Below are 21,448 nucleotides of genomic sequence, written 5' to 3'. Positions count from 1 at the left end.
ATATACCGAATGCATCTAATAATTTTTCGAATATGATATAATTGATGATTCTTTCTCTTTTTAATTTAAAAATTTTTTAAAATAATTATTAAATATATTAATTTAAATAATAATTAGAATATATTAGTTATACAAATTTTTTATTTTAATTAAGATAAGATTAATTAAAAAATTTAGGAAATGGTATAAATTATTTTAAGAATAATAAGAAATAGTATTGTTACAAAAATAAAAATAAAATTTTTATTATATCTCAAATTATTAAGAACATAATCTAAACACGCGTAATAAAGACCTGATTACAATTATCATAATTTCATCAGCGGTGAATTCCTGTTTTTATCAGCGTGCGAGTGTCTTTAAAACAAAATTATTAAGAATGAGTTTTATGCAACATGGAAGGGCCCGACTGAGTACTCTTTCACATTTTGGACAAAGCAACGAATTTTCCTATTTAAGTTGTACTTCACACTTTCACACGCGCACCAAAAGGACGTTGGCTTCTTATCTTAACCTTCGACAATGTGCACGTTAGAGAAGCGAGGCAGTTTATTCATTTTGACATTCATCGGTGACGGGGAGCATAGGCTGAGCCCTACTCTCATCGATTCGGTGCTATCGGCTCTCTGCGAAGTCAAATCCAAGGCCACTCGCGGCTCAGTTCTTATCACCACATCCCAAGGCAAGTTCTTCTCCAATGGCTTCGATCTTGCCTGGGCCAAAGCCGCTGGATCCAGTTCTAAAGCCATGGAACGCCTCCACCACATGGTCGTCTCCTTCAAGCCGGTCGTCGCTGAGTTGATATCCCTCCCTATGCCCACGGTGGCAGCCATCCAGGGCCATGCCGCGGCCGCTGGATTCTTATTGGCTTTAAGCCACGACTACATCCTCATGAGGAGTGATAAAGGCGTGTTGTATATGAGTGAGGTTGACTTAGGGCTTCGGTTGCCGGATTATTTCGCGGCTGTTTTTCGAGCTAAACTCCACGCGATTTCTGCTCGGCGGGATGTCCTCCTGGGAGGTGCCAAGGTGAAAGGGGAGCAAGCGGTGAGGATGGGAATCGTAGATGCGGCGTACGACAGTGAAGGAAGCTTGGCTGAGGCTGCGACGCGCCTGGGGGAGGAGTTGGCATCAAGGAAATGGAACGGCGACGTCTACAAAGAAATAAGGACGAGCCTATACCCAGACCTATGTGGCGTGCTGGGATTGGGTGAAGGGAAATTTCTAGCTAAACTTTAACCAAAAGAAATTGTCGTTGGAGTGCTTGGTACGGTTCTCTCTCTCTCTCTCTCAGAGATGTTTGTTGTTTCGATAAAGAAACTTGGAGCAAATTTTAGATCTTTTTTCTGTTTAGAAATAAAAGTGATCAATAAAGAATCTCCGAGCCCATTTTAATCCATTTTTCTGTTTAGAAATAATAGTTAGAGGGTCGGCCAAGCAAGCCAACCCTTTACGATCCTACAAATCATGTCGGCCGTATGTCTTGATTGACATACGGTACTCAACGTACGCGGGCGAATGTGGCACAATTACAAGCTTTTAATTTTTAAGGGCTCAAGCAAACCAAGCATGTATGAAACACCTTGCTGTTTTCGCTTGCTGTTTTTCGACGACATTTATATTTGCAGCTCCACATGGTGCACCCCTTTGCATGGATAAAAGAAGTAAAAACTACAGCTAATCAAAGCAGATGCAATGGCCATTCTTCCTTCTTATTTAGACTATGAGAATCATAATCACTTTCTTGGTTTTTGCCCCCTAAGAAAAAAGCTTAAAAGCTTCTATTCAAGTTTCTTATCAATTGCTCCAGTTGACAAAAATTTGTTCAACATGAGTATCTCTTAATATTTATTATATTTTCAATGTTTTGGTTCTCAAGTGCGCAACCAATACTATGCAAAATCAATATTTCACCTTCATGGCCTACAATCTCTGTTCATGTCTGATAAGTTCCTGCTCTGCGTCAAACCTTGACACTGAGGATTATGGTCAGAAAATGTTGACTTATTTTCAATTATCAAAATCATCTTACAGTTTAACAGCGATACACATACATTTGTCACAAACTATTCATAAAGTAAGGCCAAATATTTTGTTGAAGTTCACATCCAGGTTCCAAAGCTGTGGCACACAGGTAGGGGAAAAAAAATCAGGAAATGGAAGCTTATTTAGCCCTACAAACTACAAATGATTAGACAAACTGTATACAAGCTTGACAAATTTGATGGTATCTTTTGCAATTAGGATCAATTAAGCTCAGAAATTCAGCCTTCTACAACAAGAATATGGACAGAACCTGCCATTTAGCAGCTGCACAAATAAAAAGCCAAACAGTTCTTCATCTCCCCAAGTATAATATGCATGCCTCTTCAATCTTAAGGAAAGAATGCAAAACTACTTATGCTGTACAAGGTAAAATGCCATAGCTGTAGATGATGCCAATGGAAAAGCACATGTTTGGGCATGCCACTGGTGGAATATTAACACACTTTCACCTGTTCAAAAGAAACATAGAGCCTTCCAAATGATAGTTTATGCTTCCCCCAGAAAAGTAGTCAACAATCAGCTTTTATAAATTTTAAGGCTTCAGTTAGAATTAGACTTTGCCTTACCCAGAAAGTTGCTAATTCTAAATCAAAGCATTAATTCCCGTCTCCTTTAAGAATTTTTATAACACTTTGCTTGTGCTTGAAGATGGTAAGAATCCTTGTATTTTCTACCCCTCCCAATGTGAATCCCATTACGAATCCAGTCCTCCCTTTGTATCCAAGCATCCCGACCAAAATCGAGAATTCCAAGGATCTGGCATCAATAACACAAGTGGCATGAAATGCATGTCAATCCATCAACTAACGGTAGGCTGTCATCAGAATCAATCACCCAATTGAACCATATGAAGATTCTAAAATACAGACTAAAGCAACAATGCCCAGTTGACCCAAGAATATAATGCCAGAAAATTAGTGCATTGTGGTACAATGTAATGGAATGTCACGAAGTATATCCTCAATAGAACTCTGAACGACAAATTAAGCTCTTTTGAGACCTACCATATATGCACTTCACTTATAAAATACATCACAATAAAAATACAAAAAAAAAAAAAGCAATTCCATACATATAGCTCCAGGGAATAGCTGATGAACATCGCAAACTAACTGAACTTGTCTATGATATAAAATAAAGAAGATATAATAAATCACATGCACAAATATTGAGATTTCTTCTTCGCCTTCTCTCAAGTAGAACACTCTTCACATAAAAATATTTATATCATGAAGGCCAAACATGCATAAGAAACTAGTCAACAATATAAATGAAAGATGTAAACACAAAGGTAGTGAGTGCTAGACTTACAGCTCCACCTTTCCAGGACACAAGGGTTTGTTTTGTTCTCGATGCAGAACCAATTATGCGCTACATAAATTAAATCATTTATCAGTATTTTTGTAATAACTACACGTGGTCAGGGCAAAGGTGCTTTATTTTCTTTGCAAGTATAACCTTGTAGTTTATATGAGGAAATCAAAGACAAACATATATTGTAAACTAACCTCAACTGTATCAATTGCTTCATTAGAGGGGATTTCATGTAAAACTCTGCAATAATAAAGTAAAACATGAATATGGGCAAAGCCAGTTATTGAGGCGTATCTCATGAGAACTGAATAACTAATTCAATGGCCTAAGCTATTCATTCAGAAAAGTATAATACAGATGACGCTCACAAAATGGGTTTTCTTTCCTTTCTTTTTGGGGTTTGGTGGGTGCGGGGACACTCGATAAGTAGAGTTTTCCTAATGATCAAGCCAGAATGCCAGATGTATGAGTGCCTGATGTAATGTTTTTCCCCTTATTGGACTTATTTTGGCAGTCCTGAAACATGTCATTCTTGGCAAACAGATGCAAGCTTCATGACAACAGCAGCACTCAGACAATTACATGCTCTATTTCTAAAATCAAAATGGAACCAACCTCTTCTCCACTGCAGGACTCAGACCAGGTGTCAAAGCCATTCCATTGATCTAAAACACAAACCTATGTCATATTCCAGTCTAAAAGAAATTTAAGAATGTATAATCTCATGCAAACAATCTTGCAACCAAAAAATACCAATTGTATGCTACAAAACAATTTTCTCTTGAGGTCTATATGACCTGTCAACAGAAAAAACCAGAGCACATTAAGTATCAAACAGTTCAAGGTAAGACAGTAGAAGAATTACATGTGAATCTTACCTGTTGAAAGAATGCTACTGGTGATAGCCTCTGCAAGACCAACAGTCTCTTCTGTCTTAGGCTTAGAAGGGAAAACTGGATAGCTATCCCGCATGGACAATCCAACATAAATGCCGGGAAATAGACAATCTGATATCTCAGGTCTTCTAGGGTATTCTATATGCCATGTGTCTTCCAGCATATCCTCGTAGTCATGGAACCTGGCAACATGTAGTATCAAGTGCAGTAATTACTAATTACTAGTAACTATTGTTTCACTAGTAAAACAAAGAAAGCTCACACAGAGCAAGAAAATAACATTCCTACTAGGTACAAGGTGGTAGAGGATACACATCTGGAACCAAAATCATTGGGTAGAACAGACCCATAGGTGGTAATTGTTAGAAAGAACAGTCAATAATGCATTTCTTCTCTGCTAAACATCCTTTAAGAAGAGAATGATGTACACAATTTTCGTCATAATAGACATATATTAAGAGCAGTTAGCCAAGTCTTATGAGATCCAACCAACACACCGTCCTCGTAGTAGTGAACTACAGCTACAGCATCAACCTCTCCCCGCTGTACACAAGTAAATTACAGAATAAATGAGACACAGTTCAAGGAGTTCCTATCAGTAACACAACCCATTGGAGGGGTCATTATCCAATGCAATAGTAAAGGTCTTGAATCATCATTATCAATGTGCAGAAATGGGTTTTGGGAGAGGTCCTAACCATTTCAGTGCAGATACATCATGCTTTTAGGAAGAGAAGTTTTTGTTTTATTCATATCTGTCATGCAGCTTAACTTGTAGAAAATTTTTGAGCCTACTTCTCTTATGAAAAATAAGCTCCTAGTCCATACATAAAAAACCTGTTAATGCGGTTGATTTGTGCTTCCGAACATTTTATATTTTTCAAATAAGCTTCTGACCCATGTTTATCTTTGAAGTTGACATAATGTGTTTCACTTTGCATTACTTTTTTTTTATCCTATGGAATCATGAGAAATGTAAAATTTCAAATTGACAATTGCTACCTTTGTATCATGGTTAAGTATTTAGTTGAGCATCTATGTCCAATATACCAAACATGATGTTACTTATTAGTCTGCACAGAGGAATAGGGAGAGAGGTATAGAAATAGATGAGAAAAGAATAGAAGTAGATGAGAAAATAGAAGAGAGTAGATGAGAAGAAAAAGAGAATATTTCAGAGATGAGAGATATCTTTGATTATTAATGATCTTAGATAGTCTTCTCTTTATAATTAAGTTCCTATTTATACTTCTTTGGATCCTATAACTGCTCTCTACAATTACAATTGACTGGAGAGTAATTACAATATACTAGTACAATAGAATCTTCCTATTTAACTACTGGACTAACCTCCTAACTGCTCTACTCCTTACTCATAACATTCCCTACTCCTTGACATCATTCTTGTCCTCAAGAATGAAGAAAATGCTGGAAATTGAAATGAATTTTAGGTGCTGCCTTCTCATCAGCTGACAGAATGTGAGAATCCCACATAGTTTCTTTTGCTGGCCAGTTAATTCCCTGAATTTTAGAATACCAAATGTTAACTTCCATCATGTGCTTTAGCTGAAATGCCTCATAGAATTGGCTAAAAGTTGCAGGTGATAGCATGAACTGTTAATCAACAAAAAATTATTTTTTTTTCTTTTTCTTCTCCAAATTTTCCATGCTTGCTCCTGGAAGATCATAATACCATTTGATGGCTGAACTTTCTTCCTTTCCCTTCTTGATATTTCCCATTCATCTTCTATGAGACTTATAGGATTACAACAGCTGAACTCACTATCTTGGCTCCTAAAATTCTACCACTTGCTTACCATAACCACATTTTTTGTTGCTTCTTTATCTTTCTTGTTTTCAGGAACATCCCCAAAAGTTTGTGCAGCAAAAATTTCAGGCTTAGCTTGTGCATTTTCCATTGTCAACTCTAGTTTCCTATCATCACCATCTTTATCCTTCTCCTCCTCATATTCCTCTATTGCACTAGACAAATAAAAAGAAAAAAATCCTGATCTTGCTCCATCTCAATACACTTGTCTTTCTTATTGGAAGTTTCATCAAAGACATCTTGTTCTTCACTTGAATTTTCAAGAAGTGGATCCTCATTATTAAAGACTGCAACATTCTCCTTTCCCACTTGAATTGCTTCCACCACTTTGTCAATTTTCTCTTGAAATGACTTCTCATATTTCTCTAATTTTTGTCATAACAATTCTTCCTGCCTTTTTAATCCACTTTCAACAACTTACATAATCCTATCAAGTAATTTCTGTTCCCAATGATGGTCTTCCATGATCATCTTGTAGAAGGCAGAGTAGAATGTTGGAAAATTTTCTTTCTTAGAGAAGAAAAATTATAGGGACTGGGGAAGAAAAGTTGATACAGAAATAAGGATTTCAAGAATTTCAAGAAAGAATAAAGAGAAGAAATTAGGGAAAAGGTGGAAGAAGAAACAGGTTTCTAGAAATTCCAAGAATTTCAAGAAACAGGTTTCTTGAAATGCGGAAAGTGAAAAATTAAAGAAAAGAAACAGAAGAAAGAACCAAAAATTGATAGAAGAGACAAATTTGATTCAAGAATTCAAGAAAGAAGGAAGAATAGAAGAGAAATCTGAATAGAGGAAAGGGAAGAGAAATAGAAGAAAGGAGAACAAAAGAGGAAGAGGACAGATCAGAAAAGTAAGAACAGAAGAAGAAGAGGAAGAAGAAGAAGAAGAATAGAGGGAAAGAAGGAAGGAATTTCAGAGAAGAAGAATTAGAGGGAAGAAGAGAAGAAGAGAGAAGAATAGAAGAAACCTGGTATTTTGATAAGAGTAATCTGCCATAGATGCAACTCCCATAAAAAAATTTTCAGTAGTTGCCCAACAATCTAACAGCTCTGATACTAATTTGTTAAATATTAGTCTGCACACTTACTAAAACAGAGGAATAGGGAGAGTGAGATAGAAATAGATGAGAAAAGAATAGAAGTAGATGAGAAAATAGAAAAGAGTAGATGAGAAGAGAAAGAGAATATTTCAGAGATGAGAGATATTTTTTATTATTAATGATCTTGGATAGTCTCCTCTTTACAATTAGGTTCCTATTTATACTTATTTGTATCCTATAACTGCTCTCTACAATTACAATTGACTGGAGAGTAATTACAATATACTAATATAATAGAATCTTCCTATTTAACTACTGGACTAACCTCCTAACTGCTCTAGTCCTTACTCATAACACATGGCTTTTCCATATAATCATTGCATCCCGTAACTTTAGGTAACCAATATCATCCTTTTTCATAATCACAATCACTTAACATCATGATTCTTGATAGCCATAAGTCCAACCATGGACTAACTTTTTCATTTACCTCTTTTTGCTAAAGTTATTTACTGAAACTTCTTTCAGTATTACATCATAAACCATATACTTTTTATCAAAATTCTGAGCATGGTGATTGTACTTAGTTCTGAGCATGGTGATTGCACTTAATTCTGGGTCGTTGCTGATACTTATTCCAATTGTAATTAGAATGCTAAAATATCATAGTGAACACATTCTCAAAGTTTAATTCTGCATGACTAATAAAACTTTCCACATTGCCATGAGTAATTTAGAATGTGGTAAAGCAATTTATTCCACACGTTATTTCATGCCATAGTTCTCAACCAAAGGGTCCATTTTATATTTTACTACACATTTTATAAAAAAAAAAAGGAAAAAAAAAATATTGACAGTATGTAAATTGCATTAATATAATGCTTGACTTTGAGGAAAACATAAAAACATCCATTAAGGCTACAGATGAATTCAAGTTACAGAAATTTCCTTGCATAATGAAGCTTAGGAACAGGTTTATTGGTTCAGTAATGATTGAAAGATGGAAACAGAATCCAAACCTCTCCACCAAAGGGCGAAGTCTTTTCTGTATTAGTTAGAGCTACTCCATCCTGAACACCAAAGTGGAAATTAGATAATTCTCATAAGAGTTGCTTTGACATCTGTAATTTAAGCATTGTCATGTTCTTATTATGACACTAATAGCTATAATGAGAGCATCAGGAAAAGTCCGGATGGTTTACAGAAGTCAAAATTTACTACACAACTGCACTTACCTTAACACAAATGACAGATGTCACCTGAGGACCAATTTTTACAACACACGCTGTTGATAAACCATTCCCAAAAACTGCAGCAAGGTCTTCCTGCGACAATCATTTCAGAAAATGATCATCATATAACAAGAGCATATATGACAAAACTAAACGGATCAATAAGAAGACTACCTACAGCAGTGAATGGGAAAAATTAATATTGCATCATTTTCATCTCACATGAGATATTTATTGGTGTTTCTGTTCTTACTCTCAAAATAAGGATGAAACAAACTGAGACTGGAAAACAACAAAAGACACATAAACACAAGCAAAAACAATTATATGCATGAGCATAGATATGGTATGGATTAAAGTGAAAAGTTAAATAACAGAAAATTAAAATATATATAAAATTTACAACATATATTCAGAGGGAAAATCAGACTTTAGATGATGAGAACCGGTAGGCTGCTTTTAGGGGGGGAAAAAGAGAATTAGTTTCTTGTTTTCCACAAAGGAGGCATTTCTATTTGCAAAAATTTCATTTAAAATTAGTTATTTTTCAACAAAATTAATAAGCAAATAAATTTTCAAAGAAATTTAGTGGTATCTTTTTCTAATTATGGTGGATAAATGGCATATTCTGTTGTTCACAGACTAACAATAATTTAAAGAATTTAGATGGAAGCCATTAAAATGCAAGAGATTGGGGCAATAAATAAAAAACCTCAAAATATGGAGGGATTTCAAAACAAAAAGAAAATTGATAACTACAGAACGTCTTCATTTTCAGAGAAGTACAAACTAATTTTAATATGCAAGAGGGGGAAAGTAAAATAAAAAGACCCCATCGATTATACTTGCATTGTTCTAGACGCAAAGGTAGTACGAGAAATATGCATGTGATATTAAAAACCATTTGATGCTTAGCTAAATCAAACTTTTTTCACCATTGTCGCAAGGGTTTTTCCAGTCGCCTGGACGAAGCTTTCACCGAAGTGGGAAAAGTGAGGAGTCGCCACTTTAATTTTGAGGGTAATTAAAGAAAACCATTTGTAAAGGTAAATTAAGAAGAAACCACTTCGAAAACAGAGATTTTAGGTTCGGGGTCCGTATACGGGTGGGAAAGGTGTTAGGCACCCCACCTCGTCCCTCAACGAGGGTAAGCGGATTTAACATTATGCTCTTTATAAATTATAATTGATAATTTTGGGGGATGGAGTAGCGATATTAATCCGTCATAAGGATAAAAGTAATATTTGATATTTCACTATTCAGGACTGTCTAAGGACATGAGTACATGAGATGACCCTTAGTGAGTAAGTATTGGGTAGCAGATTTTTGTTTAGGGGTTACTTAGTGTGTTGAAGTTGTGGTATTTAATTCGGGTTTTAGTTAAGAGAATTCAGATAAGGATTTTCTCCCGATCCCTTGATGTATTAATTTAAATAGGAAATTTCGGATAAGAACTCTCCTCTGATCTCCACATATTTTTTAAGGTTTTGACTGAGAATCGAGTAAGAACTCTCCCCCGATCTCTTAAAGTATTCTGTTTAAAGTTTTAAGCGAGGGATCTCGGATAAGAATTCTCCACCGATCTCCACATATTTTTTTAAGGTTTTGGCTGAGAATAGGGTAAGAACTCTCCCCCGATCTCTTAAAGTATTCTGTTTAAAGTTTTAAGCAAGGGATCTCGGATAAGAACTCTCCCCCGATCTCTTAAAGTATTCTGTTTAAAGTTTTTAAACGAAGGATCTCGGATAAGAACTTTCCTCTGATTTCTATATATTTTATTGAAATTTTGGACGAGAATCAAGTAAGAACTCTCCCCCGATCTTTTATAATATTCCATTTAAAGTTTAACCGAAGGATCTCGGATAAGAACTCTCCTCCGATCTCCATATATTTTATTGACATTTTGGACGAGAATCGAGTAAGAACTCTCTCCCGATCTCTTATAGTATTCTATTTAAAGTTTTAAATGAGATTTCGGATAAGAACTCTCCTCCGATCTCTTTAATATATTATGTTTAAGAATTAAGCTGAGATCGGGTAAGAACTCTCTCTCGAACTCTTATTGTTTGCTAGAATGGCATTTTGTAAGGACTTTGAGACTAAGAATTCAAGTAAAGGATCTCTCTTGACCCCACGTTTTTAGGGGGTGGGGTACCAAAGACACAGGAAGTCCGGGTAAAGCTTTTCCTAGCCTACGGGACCCTATAACTAGATAGAGGATGAAAGACTGAACTCTTTGCCGATCTTCCGTCTGATCATTTTATTAGAACTCTTCGATTAGCAATATCCAATCTCTATTGTCGCTAGCCTGGGGTCCGATCTCATCTTAATTCCCGATCTATAGTACTTTTTCCTACTTTTGTTCTGAGACCTGATCTCATAACTTGTTTATTTGACCTATTCTTATTTCTGATTCATTCGACCTTTTGCTACGCCTATCTTTTGTCATTTTTATTCATTCAGGCCTGAAGCTCTCATGTTAAGATACTTCTACCAATATCTTTTAGATTATCTACAAGTTGTCCGCGACCTGAACACCTATCACGAAGGAAATAAAAACTAAGAGGAGATAAATAGAGTTCACGAATGAATAGAAAAAGAAGACTCGGGAAATAACTATTGGCCTGGATAATCCATTTTGGGATTTCAGTGCGATTGAATATAAAAGAAATTTTAACAATAAAAAAGGAGAAAATGAAGCACGAATATTCGAAGAAAGGACGGCCTAGACACTTACCTGTGAGAAGTTGAGGAGACTAATGAGCTAACTCCGATGTCCAAAAATCTTGTAGAGGTGAAAGCTGACGGCCAAAAGACTAATACTTACCCGAAGTAGCGAGAACCAAGTCAGAATGAAGTTGAACTTTGGAGCGTAATGTACTGATATTAGGGCGGTGAGAATGAAATTGAACAAAGAAAATGGTCTTACAGAGCAATGAACAGGCACTGAAAATGCAAATTTCAAGGTTCAGAACTCCTTCGATGAAGATACTTAAGAAAACTGGTTTCTGAAGTTTCTCGAAAGCTCAGAATAGCAAAGTAGCAAGACTGAATCAAATTTAAGAGTCTTTCCACTATAATCACCACCACCTTTTTGTCCCTTCCTTCTACAGTATTGCATGCAGGTATTTATAGGGAACGGGTGCTCATCATGGAGGGTTAGGATCTCATCAGGGGAGACGAAGGGTTTAGATTCAAAAGAACACAATCCGATGCCTGAGAATTAAAGAGAATCAAAATGGAGGGTTGGGATTTTATTCAGAATATCTGTCCTTTCTGCTTTTAATCAAACAGCTCAGGGTCTTGCCTTACAAGATAGATCCGAAGGCTGGGAATAAAAAGCGCCGAACCTGTCGTCTGCTTTTTGATCCAAGGGCTCTGGGTCCATCCTTACAATTGTGATCATCGATGGAGATCAAAATGTATAGAACTGCCAAAACTGTTTTGGCATCTATCAGCTAGGTTTCTGCAAATAAGGCGTGCAGTGAAGATTTGATCACGCCTGCAACGCTTTAACTAACTCGGCTTTGATTATGAAGAGAGTCATTTGAAAGCTATTCAATCTCTCCGATCTCTATTTCTTCTGATCTCCCTATTATGACTCTCTCCTTTTCCGATCTCTCTAGTATCAAGTCCCTTCTCATTTCGTGATCTCTCCCATTCTAGATCTTTCTTCCTTATCTAACTTGCCTTGGTCAACGCAATTAATTCTTCTGTTACCGATGCATCCGCTTCGGTTTCTGTATGCAATAAATGCCCAGCCCCTATATATATGCACCAACTGAAAAATCCCCTTCACACTTCACTTTTCTCCTTCAGTTTTTTTCAATACTCTTTTTCTCCAATTCAAGCTTCTCCGGTAAAAAAATTTCTGATTATGGCTGCTTTTGATCTTTTCCCGACTGTTTTCTTCTCCCTTCGCCTGAAAGTTTATGTCCCTGGCGATCGGAGAACCATAAGGACATTATCTGATGACAGTGATGGAACCGCACTAATTTACCGATCAAGATCCAAAGTGACGAACGTGCCGACCTCGAATCGGTCTACCGATGTAATGGGTGGACCGATCTCGGACAATAGGACTGCTAATTTCAATCTTAATGTCGGTGACCGCCACTTGAAGTTCATTTAGCCCCTCACCACATCGGGCGTCCCGACTGCAACTCGGTTCTGGTCGATGACATCGATGATGACTTCGCTCACTATCATGAGAGTCATAGTCACCCTATCTGAGCTGCACATCTATCCAATTCCTGTGGCTGGCTTTCTGATCAAACACATCTTTTGATTCAGTCACAAGACTAGGCTTTGACATAGGTCATTACTAGGCAAGATGTAGTGTTGATCTTTAGAGATCGCCCAAATGATGTAATCCATTCTTTAAAGATTCCCCCAATGATGTAATCCGATCTCTTGAGATCGCCCAAATGATGTAATCCGATCTTTTGGAAATGAAATGAAATTTTATTTGAAGTTTTTTATTTTATTATTGCATTAGTTATTTTTTCGATCTCTGATATGCGTGTTCGATCTGATCCCTGAACGAATCGCCACTGGCCGATCCACAGTTTCTGAGGTTTGTTCGATCCGAAGACCTCGGCTAACCGATCTCATTTATTCGATTTTTATCATGTTTTTGGAACCTTCTTGCAACGTGTCAAGGAAGCGGCCGGTTCCGCTAATCGATGCGTTGCTTAGGATTAGCAAGCATTTAATACTCAGACGGGTATAAATAGGGGTGAGGAGCGTCAGTCATTTCCTTATGTCATTTTCGGAACCTCTCTAGCAATCCCAGCGTTTTCTCTCGTTTCTTCAATTTTTTTCGGCACCGATCACATTCCGGTAAAGATTTTGATTCTTTTCTTGGTTAACTTCTTTTGTTTTCCTGAAAATGAACAGCGCTGAGGGTCAGAGAGCTGCGAGCCCGCCTTCTGTCCATGTTTTGTGGATCTCGGAAGAGGGCGATGTGATTAGATCAGGCAGTCAAACCAACACGGCTATCGTTCGTTCTTGGTTGTTTGCCGGCATCGAGGCGAGGCGTCTTCGTAAGAAAACACGCCGATGGATGAGTTGCCTTTGGTCCTAAGAGAAACTGATCTTCAATCTATAAGCCAAGAGCACAACCTGCGGATCAACTCCTTCGAACTGATCAAGTGCCATGGCGACCATCGGGCCGATCACTTCTTTAATGAAGGCGATCTCCTCATAGTATACGAAAAACAGCTGAAGGCCAGACTCTGTTTTCCTTTGGACGAGTTTTACAAGGCCGTCCTAAAGTTTCACCACGTCTCGGTAGCTCAAGTGCATCCGAACTCCTGGCCGACTCTAATAGCTTTCTGGGGCCTCTGCCGAGCTAAGGGACTGGAACCCACGGCTATGGTCTTTGCCGAGCTATATAGGCTTGCCCGAAGGAAGGATGACGAGTTCTGATTCTTTTAGGCTAAGCCGAACTGCTCCCTCTTTACCGATCTCCCTTCTTCATTGAAGAATTGGAAGGACCGCTTTTTTATATTGAGGAGCAAGATTCCGAATGGTTTTGAGGGTATCCCACGGAGTTGGCAACACTTGGTTGCTTTGATCCCAAAGAAGATCACCTTAAATAAGGATGAAGACGCCATGGTGAAAGAGTTAAAGTTTCAGGCGTCCACTCAGAAATTCTCATGCTTAGACGCGCTTATGGCCGAACTAAAGTATTGGATGATGCGGCTACGAGCTTCAACTCTCTGACCTCGGCCCTAATACTATTCATATCTCTGGCCTATGAATCTTAGCGAACTCACTGACCTATGAATCTTAGCGAACTCACTGACTTCCTCTCTGTGCAGGTATGGCGGGCGACGACGCTTCCAAGGAGAGCCGCAAGCGAAAGAGGGAGGTCTCCCGAAAAGTGCGGGCGATGAAGGGGGCCACCGTAGCTGATGCTCAGACCCCTCGTTGTGAATTAGTAGAGGTGCCGAGCTCTCCTCCCCGACCTCAGGAGCAACCGATCCCTGAGGTAGAGGTCGTCGCTCCTGCTCCTCAGCAAATCGAGCTTCCGCTTCTCCCACCTTTTCCGATCTCTTCCAATGTGGAAGGGGAGGCCTCGGGTCCTACGGTTAGGACACTTTCCCGGGGGGCTCAACTCCTGATCCAATCGCTGGAAAGGAACCGCTCTACAAGAGAGAATTCCGGCCTGGCCAAAGTCATGGGAGCTTCCATCTGCTTTCAAGAAGATCAAAACAGGTTGGCAGAGGAGAGCATCGATGATATTTTAGCTCAGACAATGAGCTTGGGCTTGGAGGCCATCGCAAATAAGCACGTAATCAGAGAGAAAGCCCACGCCTTAAGGAAGGAGATCCTTAAGGCGGTCCAGGACGCCTTAGCTGCGCAAGCTCAACTCTCCTCTGCTAATGACTACATCGCCGGAATGGAAAATCGGATGAAACATTATGAGGAGAGGATAGCGGAGGTGAAGCGGGAACTTGAAGACTCCCGAGTTGGTCGGTCTGCCGATCTCGCTCGTTTTGTTGAAGACCTTCGGGCGAAGGAGGAAGATCTCCGAGCCAAAGAGGAGGAGCTCCGAGCCAAGGATGAGGAGCTCCAAGCTAAGGAAGAGGAGAGCACCACAAAAGAAGCTGGGGCTTATGTGAATGCCCATAATGACCTTCTGGCCGAGTTGAGGAAGCAGTATCCTGAAGAAAACTTCTCTTGAATGAATGAGTTCGCCCCAGAGGCCGAAGATGAGAGCGACGAGGAGCCAGAGAGAGAGAGAGAGAATGAGAGAAATGATGATGTACCTGGAGAGCAGGCTGGGGGAGACCCTCCAGCCGAATGACTTGTAAATTTTTACTTTGAAATGAATTGAAGTCCTCTTTTTGTTCAATTTCTTGATGAGATCGGAAAGCGTCCAAATTGTATGAGTACTTAATTGTTTGAACGTATTAGAATATTAAACTTGAAAGCAACCATTAACCTAAGCATAAAAGATCGGAAAAACATTACACGTAAGCATGAGATCGGACTAAGCCATAACCAAACATCGGGTAAAACTTTAGAACATTAGAATTGGAAAGACTTGATTTGAATTCTTAAGATCGGGATCGTCATTAGATTGGACAGAAACCTTAACTTTATTTTAAGGAATATCTGGGACATTCAAGTGAGAAGCCCGATCTTAACATTAGCTAAATGAAGTTCCACAATATTTGTAAAGAGAGATCGGAGGCAAGACTGGATGGTCCGGAGACCCAACATTGATTCGAATCCATCTGATAAGAGATCGGAAAGCAATTAACTAAGTATGGGATCGGTTTATTCCATGGTCGAGCAATCGATGAGTTCGGAAAAGTCATTTGTGATTGAAGGACATCGGCTGAGAGCAGCTTATAAAGTTGATTTCAAAGTCCCTTGACTTCGGAGGTCGGCCAAAATATGGTGTCGACAACCATATACACCACATTCACATGAAAAGAATTAAAAATAAGCTGCTGAGCTAAGGAAAGAAAAAGGAAGAAGTTTCTAACCTGGTGTACTACTGCTGAGCTAAAGTGCAAATCTCGTAGTACTATAGATATCATTTCTTTTATTTCTACTCATGACAAGTAACAAAAGAAAAATAACAAGAATCACAAAATTATTGCAAGGCTAATTATTTTCCTCAAGTATATGAAGATGGGACTTTATAACCAGAACCAAGAAGGCATAAGAATAAGATCCTTAAACATTTTATACAGCAACAAGATAACCAAATACAGATATTTTACCAAACAAGCACAGAAGCATTGATGGATTTGAATATGCAAGGAAAAAGACAAATAAAAGATAAAACAATTTTACATTCATGCTTGGCCCTATTCACAATAAAATAAAATAAAATAAAATAAAAAACTTTAAAAAGTATGTCCGGTGCATCAACCACAATACCATATTAATTTATATGCAACAACCATTAACAAAAATTAGACATAAATTTATTTTTATGTTTCTGCCTTTTTTATTTATTTTTCTTTTCGTACCCCCCCCCCCCCCCCCCCCTCCCTTTTTTTGTGCAGGAAAGTCTTGAACTCGGATTAAAGATGCAGCTTCAATATATTTCAATGCGCTGCCATCAAAGGCTTAAGGGTCACGGCACATACAATCATGTTTGGAAATTTTAACACATTCCTTGAGTGCTTTGCTTTTCCCCCATTTCCAAAAGGAAAATAACAAACTAGATTTCACCACCTGAAGATATCAGGATTTATATAGACAAAACTATCAGCATATAATTACCCCGATTGTCAAATGTTTCTGGCAAAACAAGTATGGCAGCATACATGTTTCTTTCAGAGTGAGGAATATGCAGTTTCTCTACCAAAATCCAATCCCAAGTAGCATGAAGGTCTTCAAGCACCTAAGAAATTAATTATACATAATCAGAAAATGGAGTCTCATTACATGTGTCTGCTAAAACTTTAGAACATAACAGAATCAATTTTATGCCTGACCCATATCAGAATAATTGAAGCAATTCCTAATAAGATATCTGTTAAATTTCGAGAGAGTATTCATCAAATTACAATTTAATTCATTTTAATTCGCGCTTATATAATTAATTAGGAGCCCGTTTAATTTGCATATTGGAATCGAAATCAGTATTGGAATCGAAATCAGTATTGGAATCAGAATCGAGTGAAATCGAAAACAGAATGGTAACTTTTCATTTATGTTTGATTCACTTCGGAATCTGAGTCAGATTCCTTTTCAAGGTTTTTGATTTGCATATATAAATTATAGAATCAAAATCAAACTTATTTTATACTTAATGAAAATTAACTTAAAATTATTTTTTTTATATTTTTATATTTTTATTCTTTAATTTTAATTATTATAAGAGAATATAAAAATAATAGTTTTTGTATTTTTTAATTTGAATTAGTTATAATTATAATTTTTTAATTTTATTTAATTATAAGTAAAAATAAAAATAATATATTTTATCCTTTTACTTTAGATAATTAAAGTTAATTATATTAAAAAATTTGTATTTAAATCGATTATATAAAAATATAAAATAGTAGTTTTATATTTTAATTATTAAGATTATTTTAATTATATAATTTTTATAATTATAATTACAAGTTTTCATTAATTATTTGAAATATAAAAATATTTTAATTACTATAATTATATTAATTATTATAATTGTAATTATAATTTTTTATTTTTAATTAATAATATAAAAATATAAATTGAAATGTCCTAATAAATACATGGGCAAAATCGAGCATTTAGCCTTTAACAAGCTAATTATTTCCATTCGTGGCTTTAATTCCTAGGTTAAAAGGGGAATAGTGATTCCCTTAGTTGTGTGAATCGAATTCCCTAGTTTGTGGGAATGAGAATGAAAAAAACGAGTTTCTAAACACCCACAAAGGGAATCATTCCGTTTCCTGGGTCAATTTTTGGTGAATCAAACAAGACCTAGATTGTTTTACACATCAAAATGACTAACCAAGTCAATGTCACACTCTAACTACTTATATTTACCCTTTCATTTTTGTACTTTTCTAATATGGGATTTATAATCCTAACACTTCTCTCTCTAGTGCAACAACATAATTGTCACTTGACAATTATTTTATATTTTAATCCAATATGGGTTCAATTATACAGTCGTATAGGCGATTGAAACTCACAACTCAAACCGGACTCTGATACCACATTAAATTTTGAGAGAGTATTCATCAAATTACAATTTAATTCATTTTAATTCAGGCTTATACAAATATTGCTTTACACATCGAAATTACTAGCCAAGTCAATGTTGCAATCTAACCACTTATATTTACCCTTTCATTTTATACTTTTCTAATGTAAGATTTATAATCCCAAACAAAAAAATTTCAGAGTCAAAACAAATGCAGCAACACTATACGCCAGCATATGGTAAACTAAGAGGAGAACTGGTATACCTTTCTTCTCCTAGTGAAAAGATACACATAAATGAAATTATTGATGATCAGTGGCGCAATATATGCATAAGGAAGTTAATTAACACAAGGACCACACCTGCTGCATAGGATGATGTTGTCAAAGGTTCAAGTGTCACCTGCGAATAGGGTGGCGTGAGCAATATATGGCTCTGTGGGGGGTATTCTTAGTGCTTCCTCACCACAAATGAAACCTCTGTATTTAAGCTCATTTGTACTAGGCTCCTTGGCATCTGTACTTTCATGCTTCTCCAAGGACTCATCAATCTGGCTGTCATTTGTTGGTCTTTCAGCATAAGTAATATGCATCAGTTAGGGATACAACAATAAATCCAAAGTAAAATCCGTAACTGGAAATATCAAAGCATCAGTTCACTAAATATCTAGCAGAGCGAAATGACTGCATTCTGGGGAAAAAAAGCATTAAAAAAAAAAATGAAGAAGTACAATCTCCAAATCGAAAGAATGTACTTTAATGGAAACACTATCACAATCACAGAAGATCTCTCTTTTTAAGGGATGTTATTATATATTCAGCTTAGCTCTGTTTCACCCTGTCAGGCAATCTGAATAGCCCCTAGTTTGCTCAAAGCATGAAATATGGACCCCAAGTTTGATCACATCCAGGCCATCAATTGATGCCAGCTACATTGTACACTAAACTAGCTAAAGCTAGTCTGCCTACTCATCAAGAATGCCCATCAGTAAGTGCAGCATCCTGCACTGCACTTGCATAAATTACCCACATTACAAATCTTGCAATGAGTATGGAAAATATTAACAAATATTTTCAGTTTTCCCTCAACTAGATATTCAAACCCTAATCTAGGCATTGCTTTCCATGATATGGCCCCACCATTGCAACACATTAATGCAATTCCTAGCTGATTAAGCATTAAGTACCAATTACAAAAGCTATCACCAACATGAATTCAGGACATTTAGATCACAACAAAATTAACTAGGAAATAACACTAGATGAAAACATGATTGATTACAAACTTTGAAGGAAATAGAAAGGGTATATCCTTACCAGCTTGAATAAGGTGCCACTAAAAGAGTGGCATAGGGTTTCAAGATGGATATATCTTAACCCATATAAACTAAAAGCCAGCTTGAAGTAACAACCAACTACAATAGAAAGATTAAAAACTGTCTTGTTACCTGATGCCAAAGAAGAGTGAGTTTCCTACTCATATACATTAGCCCATGTAAAAGCCACATCTTTCCTGCCACTCTGTGTATTATATCCGTCAGTACGTCCTACCTGTGGAATAACCTCAATGGTTTTATTATTATCAGCAATTACAAATCAGTAACCAAGCTGCATGTATGCACTCCCTTGTCCCTTTTACTAGTAGCTACTAAAAAGTTGCTCTACGATGTTGACTACAAAAACATGTTTTAGCCTTTTAGGCAAAAGTGTATGCTAAAATAAAAGGGTGGAAATGAATGAAATCAACTAATGATTAAAAGGACCATGGATACTTTCTATACTAAGGAGCTCTCTTATGGACCAAGAAGCAGACAGAAAGAAATTGGAGTAAAAAGAGTAAACTGTAAACGTCAGTGCCAGGCACTGTTAATTGCTTTCCATTCTATATCCATTTCAGGATTTGATAATCAATTTAAAAATGCAGTTCACAAAAGAATGAGGCATCATTAAGAAAAGTAGAGTTTAGCAACCAATCAGGAAAGCAAAGAAAATTATACTTTAGGAGGATACGGTGTTGAAGCACCAAGCATACGTCCAAAAACAGTACATCAACAGTTGCTTGCTGGCCATGGATAGGGGTTCTCACCAAGACAGCAAATCCAACGTAAGTGACAAACAAAGAATTGCTCACAAATTTCAATAATTCATTAAGCACACAAGTTGAAAGCGTTCATGCTATAATTACAATAATAAACAAGAAGCTATGTTTCTAATCCTACCCAGTGCCATAAGAAAAATCTAAATTTGCATGAAAGGAAATGCAGAAGTAATCATTTTGGCATACCTTGCGTGGAAAAGAATTGTTCGCAACCTCTTCACCCAGAAAAGCGATCTTCAGTAATGAAGCAATCTTCAAGACAACGGAAAAAAAAAATTCATAAGAAATCAAACATTTATGGTACAATATAGTTTTCAACAAACATCTAGATAATAAAAAAAAATGCAAATTATATGACCCACAATATCATATGCCTTCTCACGATCAATGTGCTAAGCTGTTGTGACCTGAGAATCCAGCATCTGGAGGGAGAGGGGGTTGAGGGAAGTAATATCTAAGACAATTTTGGAAAATATTAAAATTTTATTTAAAAGAAAAAGAAAGATGTTAAACCTGATCTTTAACATTAAGTTTGGGTAATTGATTGGTATAGCGAGAAATGCAGTGAGGGATATTAGAGGGAGTGTCCTGCTGTGCGAGGCCTATTCTGACATTTGCAGACTCTGAGCATCACCACCTAAATAGAAAAATCCAATTTCATTCTTTTGGCTCCCAAAATTCTAATGGATGAATAGCAACTAAATTCTAATTGGCAAATTAAACGAGCTAGGATATAAAACAAAGTAGTAGAGCTACTAGTGACAGCAATAGTACCAGGGTTAATGACAACCAGATTGGAGCCTCGCTCTGTGACAAGTTTTGAAGGCACCACCGTCTTCGAGTAATCCCGCCGGAATTTTTTTTTTTTTAAGAAAAAAAGAGAAGTTACTCAATTGAACGGAGAAAGAGAGGAAATGTCGTTGAGGAGGTGGTAGTGTTGATAGGTCCTATATACCATGACGATGAAGCAGAGCTCCGAGCGGAAGTCGCTATGGTCACTGAGAATTACGGTTTCCTTCCCGCTCCTGTTTTCTTCGACTTCTCGTTTGTTTGCTGGTCTGCATAATTTGTTGAAGTATAATAAAACGACGTCGTAGCATTCTTCCTGAACAACACCGTGGGCTTGTAGGGAAAATTTCAGCAAAATATTTAATTTCGCACCTATAATTATTAAGGAAATTCAATTTAATATATTTTTAAATTTTTATTTAAATTAATCTATAAATTTTAATTTAAATTCAATTCATATCAAAAATTAAAATTGTAAACTAAATTTATTAATTTTTAAATTTAAATAAAAAATAAGAAATATGCTAAATTTTTTTATTT

At 36.7% G+C, this 21,448-nt stretch overlaps 3 protein-coding genes across 17 annotated transcripts; 2 read left to right on the top strand and 1 right to left on the bottom strand.

Annotated features, from left to right (window-relative positions):
• The first annotated feature begins 238 nt into the window (after positions 1-238).
• LOC110638522 (enoyl-CoA delta isomerase 2, peroxisomal) lies at positions 239-16,661 on the top strand. Its single transcript, XM_021789104.2, has 2 exons — positions 239-1,267; positions 16,386-16,661. Exon 1 carries the CDS (start codon positions 523-525, stop codon positions 1,237-1,239), a length of 717 nt encoding a protein of 238 aa, XP_021644796.1. The 5' UTR covers positions 239-522; the 3' UTR covers positions 1,240-1,267; positions 16,386-16,661.
• On the bottom strand, positions 1,984-21,213 carry LOC110638523 (actin-related protein 9). 15 transcript variants are annotated; one of them, XM_058135868.1, is made up of 16 exons: positions 21,075-21,213; positions 20,894-20,954; positions 20,633-20,756; positions 20,482-20,541; positions 20,306-20,371; positions 19,470-19,572; positions 18,385-18,591; positions 16,606-16,726; positions 8,359-8,448; positions 8,143-8,193; positions 4,239-4,438; positions 4,114-4,157; positions 3,976-4,025; positions 3,555-3,600; positions 3,358-3,417; positions 1,984-2,802 (listed from the first exon to the last, which is right to left on the bottom strand). In XM_058135868.1, exons 11-16 carry the CDS (start codon positions 4,417-4,419, stop codon positions 2,659-2,661), a joined length of 525 nt encoding a protein of 174 aa, XP_057991851.1. In that variant the 5' UTR covers positions 4,420-4,438; positions 8,143-8,193; positions 8,359-8,448; positions 16,606-16,726; positions 18,385-18,591; positions 19,470-19,572; positions 20,306-20,371; positions 20,482-20,541; positions 20,633-20,756; positions 20,894-20,954; positions 21,075-21,213; the 3' UTR covers positions 1,984-2,658. The 15 variants fall into 15 exon arrangements, with proteins under 15 accessions (XP_057991851.1, XP_057991854.1, XP_021644797.2 ...); XM_058135871.1 differs by lacking the exon at positions 19,470-19,572 and adding an exon at positions 20,032-20,083 and having other exon boundaries at positions 20,894-21,185; XM_021789105.2 differs by having other exon boundaries at positions 20,894-21,185.
• LOC131174125 (uncharacterized) lies at positions 14,252-18,395 on the top strand. The gene is made up of 2 exons (XM_058137197.1): positions 14,252-14,931; positions 18,194-18,395. Exons 1-2 carry the CDS (start codon positions 14,252-14,254, stop codon positions 18,393-18,395), a joined length of 882 nt encoding a protein of 293 aa, XP_057993180.1.
• Positions 21,214-21,448: the final 235 nt, after the last annotated feature.

Source organism: Hevea brasiliensis, chromosome 15 (assembly GCF_030052815.1).
Source record: "Hevea brasiliensis isolate MT/VB/25A 57/8 chromosome 15, ASM3005281v1, whole genome shotgun sequence".
In the NCBI taxonomy this organism is placed as follows: domain Eukaryota; kingdom Viridiplantae; phylum Streptophyta; class Magnoliopsida; order Malpighiales; family Euphorbiaceae; genus Hevea; species Hevea brasiliensis.
Note: the sequence above shows the minus strand (reverse complement) of the source record. Positions and strands in the feature narration are given on the sequence as shown.

Bases quoted from the DNA above. Each gene is read 5' to 3' on its own strand.
- LOC110638522 (XM_021789104.2), top strand. From the start codon at position 523: ATGTGCACGTTAGAGAAGCGAGGCAGTTTATTCATTTTGACATTCATC.
- LOC110638523 (XM_058135868.1), bottom strand. From the start codon at position 4,419: ATGCTGGAAGACACATGGCATATAGAATACCCTAGAAGACCTGAGATA. The intron at 4,026-4,113 runs GTATTTTTTGGT...TTTGTGTTTTAG, and splicing joins TGTTTTGTAGCATACAATTG to ATCAATGGAATGGCTTTGAC. The intron at 2,803-3,357 runs GTAAGTCTAGCA...TATTGATGCCAG, and splicing joins TGTCCTGGAAAGGTGGAGCT to ATCCTTGGAATTCTCGATTT.
- LOC131174125 (XM_058137197.1), top strand. From the start codon at position 14,252: ATGAAGGGGGCCACCGTAGCTGATGCTCAGACCCCTCGTTGTGAATTA. The intron at 14,932-18,193 runs GCTCCAAGCTAA...TTCTAATGTAAG, and splicing joins CTCCGAGCCAAGGATGAGGA to ATTTATAATCCCAAACAAAA.